At 60.0% G+C, this 9916-nt stretch overlaps 1 protein-coding gene across 4 annotated transcripts in view; it reads left to right on the top strand.

Annotated features, from left to right (window-relative positions):
• TOM1L2 (target of myb1 like 2 membrane trafficking protein) overlaps window positions 1–5564 on the top strand; it is a 73171-nt gene extending 67607 nt beyond the window's left edge. For 3 of the 4 annotated variants that reach the window (XM_020914055.2, XM_070479238.1, XM_020914056.2), the window contains 3 exons: window positions 109–168; window positions 1631–1667; window positions 2238–5564. In XM_020914055.2, coding sequence (XP_020769714.1) covers window positions 109–168; window positions 1631–1667; window positions 2238–2386 — 246 coding nt within the window. In that variant the 3' untranslated portion in view covers window positions 2387–5564. The remainder of the gene's footprint in view (window positions 1–108; window positions 169–1630; window positions 1668–2237) is intronic. The other variant, XM_020914057.2, reaches the window with a different exon arrangement.
• The last annotated feature ends 4352 nt before the right edge of the window (window positions 5565–9916 follow it).

Raw genomic sequence — 9916 nt, forward strand, 5'->3', positions numbered from 1 at the left:
CCGCTCTGTGCGCCTTTGGTTGCCTCGGGCTGCCTGCACTGACGTGTCCGCTGTTCTGTCTCCTTGCCTGGCTGGGGGCTGCCTGGCCGCTGCCTGCCGCCTCCGCAGATCCCTGTGGTGCAGCCCTCGGTCATGGACGACATTGAGGTGTGGCTCAGGACCGACCTGGTGAGACTCCACGTTTCTGTCTTGGTGGGGAGTGGCGAGGCCCAGGCCGGGGCCCCTTGGGGCTGGCCTGGGGGCCCCAGGGGCTGCTCCTTGGGGAGTGGAGGAGGGAGGCTGGGCAGGTGCCTCCAAGATGCACCCTGACTTTTCCCAGTCACTCTGTGATTCCAGGTGTGTGCTCTTGGATTCTTTTGGTTTTTGTGCGTTTTTTAATTTTAATTTTTTTTGGTTTTCATTTTTTTCTTTTAATTGTGAAATTTTCACAGTTGTGAGTGGATGTTTATTTTTCCATCACTGTCATCACCCTTCCCCAGCGTAGCCTGGCATCTTGGCTTTACTGGCCCCAGAGGCCACTGTCTTTGTCCCCAGAGATGGGCAGGGAGGTTAGGATGTCGTGCATCTCCCCATGGCAGCAGGTTCTGAGATGGGAGGCTGCGCTGGCCGGTCCCCACCCCCCCGGCCCCCCGCCAAGCACTGTCACCCCCTGAGGGGATGTTAAAAAAATGCACCCTGGAAAGGGGTGCTTGCCCACGTCATGGCTGAAGGAACTGTTGCCCTGACCTGGGGACACCTCATCTCCTGTTTCTTGTCACCTCCTGTCAGGCCCCCCACTAGGACGGCAGATCTTAGGAGGACCTCTTGCTGCTCCGGGCCAGCACACCGCCCACCCAGCCCCAGAGACAGGCTTTCCAGAGACACTCACTGCCCCGCAAGCCGCTGCCTGGGCCATGCCAGGGGAGGAAGAGGCGCCCATTAGGTCCTTCCTGAGAGAACGCCTGGAGAGAAATAGCTGCTGTCACAGAGCAGGCGGGCACACCTGGCCCACCTCACCTTACAAGGGGGACCCGCACTCGAGGGCAGATCAGGGGCGGAGGCAGGAAGGAGGATGGGGCCATGTCCACCGCCCATCACTGTCTGTGCAGGGCCCAGTGGCCCCCACATCCCCGAAACAGAACTGACCGCCCAGAGCTCAGTATCCGAATCAGGGCATGGGAAGAGACTGGCACTGCTCCTAGGAGGCTGGAGCCCAGCCAACACCCTGCCGGGGCACCTTGGGGTCAAGCCCCTATGTCTCCAGGCCTCACGGGGTTCCAGCTGCTGGCGTGGCCTTGACCACCCAGTGCCATGCAGCTGCCCGCGAAGGTCCGCGGAGTGGAGGGGTGCCCAGAGCCTGGCCTCTCCCGGCTCTTCTGCGGTCCTGCCCTGAGTTTCAGCAGGGAAGGAGCTGCACAGTTCAGTTTTTTCTTTCTGACCTTTCTGGAGGATTTAGAGCCTCCTCAGCTTTTTGTTTTTACTTTTTAAGAACAAAAGTTTCTCTTTCTCCCATAAGATGAGAGCAGCATTCTGCTCTTGCAGAACTCAGGATGGGAAGGAGGAAATGTCACTGGGTGTTGCCCTGGGGGGTGGGCTGCAGGTGGGAGCGGCCACAGGACAGCACTAACATCCTCTCTCCGCTCTCCCACAGAAGGGCGATGACTTGGAGGAGGGCGTCACAAGCGAAGGTAGGCCTGCCTCTGACCCACTGTGGCTGTGCCCTTCCCAGGCTCTGAGAGCCTCCTTGCCACCCTGGCGCCTCCCCGTTCCTGGGCTGTGTCCATCCAGGTCGCCTGCTGACGTGGGAGGTGCCGGTAGACACAATCGGCCATCCCAGGTCCATGGGACCCCAGACCAGCACTCCTGACTGGTCTGCCCCCCACCCCCGAGTGGTCATTGCCACCGAGACAAAACACATGCCATGCAGTCAGCACAAGGGGTGCCGGTCTGGGGCCCTCTGTAGGCCCTGAGCCCTGCCGGGGTGGGGGTCCCTGCCAAGGTCAAGGAGGAAGTTACCCCTCCAGCTCTCCCTGCCTTGCCACCAATGCCGATCTGGACCATGGAAAAGCACCACGGGGCTTTTCCAGTCAGTGGTGGGGCAGGAGTCATGACTGCCCGCTTCCCTCACGCACCCTGGGTTGTGGCTGAGCTTCCTGCCTGCCCTGGTGATGTCAGAGGAGGAAAGGGGCCCTCGCCTGTGGGATTACGCGTGGCAGCTGAGCCCGTACCCATCCCTGCCGGGCCTTGTTCTGTTTCAGAGTTCGATAAATTCCTTGAAGAAAGGGCCAAAGCTGCTGAAATGGTTCCCAACCTCCCGTCTCCCCCAGCGGACGCTCCGGCCCCAGCCTCGAATCCCTCAGGCCGGAAGAAGCCGGAGCGGTCAGAGGATGCCCTCTTTGCCCTGTGAGCTGTCCTGTGGTTGCCCCCCCCCCCGCCCCCATGGCAGGTCACCTCTCGCCCCCGGTCCACACCAGGCTCTGGCCACTCCTCCCATCCCCCGCCCCCACTTGGTCCTGCGCTGCTGTGTCTCCATGGAAACACCACTGTGTTTGCTCCCAGGCCTCCCACTCGTTGGTCCCAGCTTTAGCCACTTTCTCTTTGGGAGGTGGGACAGTGTCACTGCAGCTGCAGCCCCTCAGCCTCTGCCCTCCTGCTCCCTCTGCCTGTTTCCTCCAGGAAGAGCTGGTGACTGGCCCAGCCCCAGGCAGGGCCAGCCCTTTGGGGCTGTTCCCGAGCAGTTCCTCTGGTCACTTGCCCATAGAGAAGGGGCTCAGACCCCAGCCCCATGCCCAGCTCAGCAGGCCTCTCCTGCCCTCCTGTGCCCTCCTTGGTCCCAGAAAGGGCAGGTCTGCAGCCGCGGGTTTGGTCTCACTCGCCACTGCCACTCCCTGACGAGCGTCAGCACTTCAGTAGGCTCTGTGGTGCCTGCAGGTGGCACCTCTCATCTACCACCTGCTTGACCCTCTTCACTCTCCACTGCTAGCCCAGGCCCACTGCCGAGCTGGGACCAAGGGGTCTGCCGCGGGCCCATGGCTCCAGTGTGGGCAGAGCCTGTAGAGGTAACATGGCGGTGGTCTCGCTGCCCCCACGCACCACTCTGCACGCCACTCCATCTGTGGAGGGACCTGCGCGGTGAGGGCTGGCTCTGGCTGGCCTGGGAAAGCTAGGCACCTTTCGGAATGTGCTTCATTTGGCTCGGCCCAGGGTAGCCTCTGCCTCCACCTCCAGGGCCCACAGCAGCAAGCGATTTTGACCCTGAGTGAGATCCCAGTGACCCAGCAGCCGGCAGAGCTTCAAGGCCCCTGTGCTCCTCCTCGGCGGGGCCTCAGCCTCCCCCACAGACTGTCCTGAAGCCTGACCTCGCAGCCCACCTCGGAAGGGGGGGCGGCTGGTGAGCCCCACTCCATCCTGGGTTCTCACTCGGCCCCAGCCTGGTCTAGCCTGAGCTGCCCTGTGCCCAGAAGGGCACACGGGCTATGCCCGCAGCTTCTCGCCGGCCCGGGAGCCCTAGCCCCACTCAGAGCTCTAGCAGGCACTCCCTGGCATCAGGGCAAAGCTGGGGTCTCCTGGGAGCATTCAGGGCGGGGGTGGGGGTGCCAGCAGGAGCAGGTGTGGAGACTGAGGTGCCATTGGGGGACCCACACCTGGCCTGGCCCCCCGCAGCTCCTTCCACAGGGGAGGCCAGGGGTCCTACTGGCACCTCACACCCCAGATCCTTGGAGGATGCCCCTCGGTGTAGCTGGGTCAGCCTGTTGCACCCTGCCAGGCTGGGCCCCTACACTGCGCCTACCCCTTGCCCGGTCCCACCCTCAGTTAGCCTTGGATGCTGAACCGTCCAAAGCCAGTTGACGAGCTGCAGGGCAGGTGGCCTGCTTGTGCCTGGCCACTCCAGCTGGTATCCCCAGGCCTCTAGTGTAGCCTGGGGGTGTGTCTCTGTGGGTGGAGCCTGCCTTGCCAGCCCAGGGGGGACACTGGGCCTCCGGGGGTCAGTCAGTCCTTCGGGAGTCACAGCAGCCAGGCCCAGCATCTGCTGAGGGAGGAGCCGGCCTCCGGGAGTCCCCGGGTGGACGGTGTGGCAGGGGCATGTGCCTGCCCCCGGGGAGACCCCACAAAGCCGTCCCCCAGCTCCAGCTGCTCAGCCAGGCCTGGTCTAGAGAGGCCAAGCCGCTAGGGTGGTGAGTGGTAGGGGCCTCACCAGCCGTCCTGGCTGGAGCTGCCCCTCTGTTTGCCCATCAGGTCGCAGCAGCCTGCCCCACCTGCCCCCACCACGCCCAGGAAGCAGGTGCCTGGGACGGGTGCTGCTCGCCCTTCCCGTCCTGAGGCCCCAGGTCCCCAAGCCCATCTCACTGGTTCCCTTCTGTCTGGGAGGCTCGGCTGTCGGGCTGCTCTCCCAGGAGGGAACCCTGGCCAGAGCCTTCTGCCCAGCAGAGTGAGACCCTCCGAGCCACCAGCCTCGGCCAGTGTTAGAGACCGCAGATCCAGTATGTACTTACACTAAATTATTGCTGGGATTCCTTATAAGCACTAATTATAACTGATTATAGGTTGAAATATTTATTTTGTCAAAATATTTTCTTGGGGATGTGTTTAACCTTTTCTGTGTTGTGTGCTGAGATGTGAAAACTAACTCCTTCCTCTTGCCTCTCTGACCAGTGGGCAGCAGCAAAAAGCACTGAGTTCATGTGACCAGGCACTGGTGGGCCTTTGGCCAGCCTGCCCCAGAGCAGCCCCTGCCCAGGACCCCCAGGGGAATGTGACCGACTGGCTTATCTGTGTGCATAAGGACAATGGCCTCAGAGCTGCAGTGACTCTTCACTGGCCAGGCCAGAGGGCAAGGGGGCCGTCTGCTGTCTGTCCTCCTGTCTGTCTGTCAGCCCCTCAGTGTGATTAACTGTGCTGTCTGCCCTGGATCCCGCCTCGGCGCCCTGCCCTTCCCCTCTTTACTGGGGTCCAGAGAAGGGAGCCTGGGGAGGTGGGGCGGGTGAGGACCTGGGGCAGCAGGTGCCCAGACTCCAGCTCCTCCTGTTCCTTCCTGCCACCACAGCCCCACTTGGCCTCCGCACACTTCTAACTCAGTCCAACCCAGCCTTCCGGAGGGTTCAGGGGCTGTGGCCCAGTGAGGAAGAAAGCCTGTGGAGGACAGTTGAGCCTTTTGTACTGGCAGCCCCCAGGCCCGGGCCCCCTCCCCTGTCCCCGACGTGGGCATAGCCAGCTTCACCACTCAGAAGACACCCTGAGGCCCCCGCCTCTCTCATGCCCAACTTCAGCCTTTCCTGTCCCTGGGGCGCCCTGAGAACAGCTGTCAACTCAGAAGGCTCATGGCATCTCTCCAGGTGCTCCTGGAGGAAAGGGGGTGAATATTTATTCCCTCGAGTTTGCACTTGATTTGTGAGGGTTCTCAGGTTTGTTGTCGGCGTCCCCCAGCCTAGCGGTCTGTCACTGTCTGTCTCTGCCGGCAGAGCAGGACTGGAGGGTGGGTCAGTGACACCAGAACGTCCGTCTGTCTACCCACGAGCTCTCCTAGATACGTCTGTCTAGTTTGGGATCTTGCATGTAAAATACTCCACAATAAACAAACAAACAGACTGCTGCTGTGCAATCTCTGTTCTGTTGGGTCTGCCAGAGCTGACCTCCAGCTTTGTCTAAGTAGAGGCAGCGTAAGCCTCCGTGCTGCCAGGTAAGCTCGCCCCACTCCCTCTGCTCGGGGGTAGCAGTCGGAATGAGACCAAGGCCCTATGCAGAGGGAGTCTAGGAGCAGCCTCCAGAGTGTGAGGGCCCCAGGCTCTGTGGTTGGAAGGTGTGTCCCCCTGTGAAAGGTGCTGTGGGCCCAAAAGAGGCCTGCTCTGTGTCCCTGTAGTTCAGTCACTCAGTTGTGTCTGACGCTTTGTGACCCAATGGACTGCAGCACGCCCAGGCCTCCCTGTCCATCACCAACTCCCAGAGCTTACTCAAACTCATGTCCATCGAGTCAGTGATGCCATCCAACCATCTCATCCTCTGTCGTCCCCTTCTCCTCCCGCCTTCAATTTTTCCCAGCATCATGGTCTTTTCCAATGAGTCAGTTCTTCACATCAGATGGCCGAAGTATTGGAGCTTCAGCTTCAGCATCAGTCCTTCCAATGAATATTCAGGACTGATATCCTTTAGGATTGACTGGTTTGATCTCCTTACAGTCCAAGGGACTCTCACGAGTCTTCAACACCACAGTTCAAAATCATTATTGTCCAACTCTCACATCCATACATGACTACTGGAAAAACCATAGCTTTAACTAGACAGACCTCTGTCGGCAAAATAATGTGTCTGCTTTTTTTTTTTTTTTTTTTAGTTCTACCACTTTTTTGCTACCAACCCATCTCCCTCGTGCACACATGCTCAGTCATGTAACCCCATGGACTACAGCCTGCCAGGCTCCTCTGTCCATGGACTTTTCCAGGCAAGAATACGGGAGTGGGTTGCCATTTCCTTCTCCATGTCTCTGCTTTTTAATATGCTGTCTAGGTTGGTCATAGCTTTTCTTCCAAGGAGCAAACATCTTTTAATTCCATGGCTGCAGTCACCATCTGCAGTGATTTTGGAGCCCCCCAAAATAAAGTCTGTCACTGTTTCCACAGTTTCCCCATATATTTGCCATAAAGTGATGGGACCGAATGAGATGATCTTAGTCTTCTGAATGTTGAGTTTTAAGCCAACTTTTTCACTCTCTTTCACTTTCATCAAGAGGCTCTTTAGTTCTTCACTTTCTGCCATAAGGGTGGTGTCATCTGCATATCTGAGATTACTGTCCTGTGTCCCTGAGTGGGGTGCAAAGTGGGGTGACCCTGAGACATCACCGTGGATGTGCCAGGATCCCATGCCGAGCCTGTGGGGTGCCAGATTGGCCAGGAGGGGAGGGGCAGCTCCAGTCCAGTTCTCAGAATTAAGGACACTTTGCAGCCAGGAAGCCCTGGAGCCCTCTTCCAGGGCCTGCGGGGCGGGGAGGTCTTGGGGAGCAGCCAGAAGAGGGGGCAGTGTGGGGAGCCCTGTGAGTCCACTCATGACTCATGGCCCACTGCCCACTAGTCCCCCACTGAGACATCTGAGATGTCCTTCCTCAGCCCCCCTCTCTTCCAAGGAAAAGGTCTCTGGGGCCCTGAGGAGCTGGGCATGGGCAGACAAGAGGCCTTGAACATGCAGGACTCACCCAGAAGTGCCATTTGCTGTAGTGGAACCCCTGCCAGCTCTTGCTGGGTGGCTTCAGAGGATCTGTGCAGGGGCTCCAGGACCTCAGCACCAGGGCGTCCATGGGATGGGCCATTCCCTCCCCACCCCTGCCCAGAGCTGCAGGCAGGGTATCCTGTGCTGTGAGAAATGCGGTCAAACGCAGTTAACCCGATGCCTCCAGGGCCCTGCCTGGGTGGATTCCAGGGACAGAGGGGACCAGGGAAGCTCACAGGCCGCTGTAGCCTGCTGTTGCTCAACTCCCTTTTTTCAAGAAAAGCCAGGAATGCAGCTTGCAGTGAAATGTACACTTGACAATGAACTCAGAATCAGAACGCGCGTGTAGTTGGAAGTGGTGTCAGTTGATGCCTCACTCTTCCTGTAAGCCCCAGCCCTCACTGAGTTCCTGAGGCTCTTCCTTGGCTGGTGTACCCCCAGAACAGCTCAGAGAGGGCTTCAAATGACTTGTCCAGTATACAGCAGAAGCCAAACTGGCATGAGAACACACAGTCATCCAAGACTAGAACCAGCCATGTCAATGGCCATCTGGTTCCACAATGACCAGATGGGGAGCTGGGAGGAACCCAGTGTTCCCTGCAGGCTCTCTGCTGCCTAGGCCACAAGCTGGGCAGGTCCCAGCTCAGCTACTGCAAAATGAAGCACGAACGGGCAGGCCAAGGGCAGGTGGGCTCCAGGAGTGGGGAGGGGTCTGTGTAGCCTGAGGCAATGCCCAAGGCAGGCAGCCCTGACAGCTCCCGAGCTTGCCCCGCCAGCTCCCGAGCTTGCCCCGCCACCCGCCCGAGTTCCGGCATCAAGGACATGGCTTGGCCCTGCCTGCGCTGGACACCTGCCCCAAACGGCTCTGAACCCACAGACTATGCCCCTGTGCCTCTCAGACGCCCACAGCAACAAGGAGCAGAGACGAGGCCGGCCTCTCAGGTGGGACCCGGCCGGACGCCGGCTCTGGGCAGGGCGGCACGGGCGGGGCTCCGGGTCGGTCGGGCGGCACACGTGACACAGCCGCCGGGAGCCGGGCTTTGACGCCGCGTCACCCCACCCTGGGCCCCGCGCCCATTGGCTGCGCCTCGGGCCGGGGCGGGGCTCGTCCAGCAGGCGCCCCCGCGGCTCCCGGCGCGCGTCCCCGCCTCGCTCTGCTCACCTGTGAAATGGGATGCCGTCCTCCGGGAAGAAAAGGGTTAACACGGACGCGCGCAGCTCCGGCGGCGCCCGGTGCTGGTGCGGCCGGCAGCAAAGCCCCCGGGAGGGCCAGGGGAGGGGCGCTCAGAGGACCATGTTCACCGAAGAGCCGCAGGCCCAGCCGGCTTTCCCCCCACTCCCCTGGACGCCTGCTCTGCCCGGCTGGTCTCAGGCTGCCCAGTAAAGCAATGATCTCTTTGGTGGCAGATTCCTCCTTGCCCCCACGACTGGGACCTACAGGGGGCTTCAGCCAGCCTTCACTTCAGCTGGCTGCGGGTCTCCATGGGCCCAGCTTCATCACCTCTTTTCTGAACTGCTGCAATTACGCGTACATATTGACTGAGCTTGCTCTTTACATATGCGGTATAGGCAGCTACAAGACAAGCAGGCACGTCTGTCTTGACCTTGACTCCAACAGACTCTGCAGGGTTACAGCAGGAAGGAGTGTTCTCATTTTACAGACACCAGAAAGGTGAAGTAAGATGTTCACAGCAAGCAGGTGAAAACCCAGACCTGTTTCCTGACTCTTAAGAAACTGGTCTTCACACAGCACCCCCTCCCCTCCCTGGGAAGGGCTGTTGGAAATTTCAGGGAACTCCCCAGATTCCCAAGGCCCTCTGGGTGCTTGGCTCCTACTTGGGGGGGTGGGGCCTGGGCATCAGGATGCAGGGGGCTGTTCCCCCACAGAAGTTCATCTGGGGGGCCAGGCCCCAAGGGTCCCTGAGCAGGACCACTTGGGAAATAGATATGGTTTGGAGGTCCCCCGGGGCTTGGCCATCCTTGTTCTGGGTAATTTTCCACCGCAGCCACGTCCGGGAGGGGAACAAAGAGCCCTGCGTGTCCAGGCTGAGCCCCAGGGACTTGGGCCTCCAAGGCCTCTCTTGCTCTGGGCAACACCCCCCTTCCAAAGTGCGCCACAAATGTCACTCCGTCAGCGGGTGTGGTCAGACAGGCTATATCTGGAATCTTAGCAAAGCAGTACTCAGGATGGCTGGATTCACTGAGGAGTTGGGGGTGGAGGTGGGGGTCCAGACCTCTGATAAGGCTCCTTGGCTTCCCCCTACCAAGGGTGCCTCTGCTCACTGCTTCCACACTTCCAGCACCTGCATGTTAGTGTCTCAGTCCACCTCATTAGGCCTCTCCCTTGGTACCTAGCTCTGCACCCAATCCACAGGACCCAGGGTCCTGGTCCAGCCCTCTCCCCAGCCTAGCTGTCTCGTCTGACCTGCCCAGGCCTGTCCTGATCCAGGGCAAGGGGGCCCAGAACCAAAGCACAGACAGCCCCTACCTCATCCCAGCTGCCCTGGGGATGGGGCCCAGTCCTGGTACAGCTCCAGGTGGCTGTGTGAGCTTGTGCTGGTGAGCTCCTGAACTCTGGGTGCAGAGGCCAGCCCACCTTCAGCAGCCGGACTGGGCCCACTAACCCCCCCCAGCCCTTCTGTCAGTCCCACAGGTGGATCTGAGAGGAAAACAGAGTAACTCAAGAGTGGGAAATTCTAGCCTCTTCCAGGCTCTTCAGATCTAAAGAAGGAAGGGCAGG

Source organism: Odocoileus virginianus, chromosome 17 (assembly GCF_023699985.2).
Source record: "Odocoileus virginianus isolate 20LAN1187 ecotype Illinois chromosome 17, Ovbor_1.2, whole genome shotgun sequence".
Taxonomy (NCBI): domain Eukaryota; kingdom Metazoa; phylum Chordata; class Mammalia; order Artiodactyla; family Cervidae; genus Odocoileus; species Odocoileus virginianus.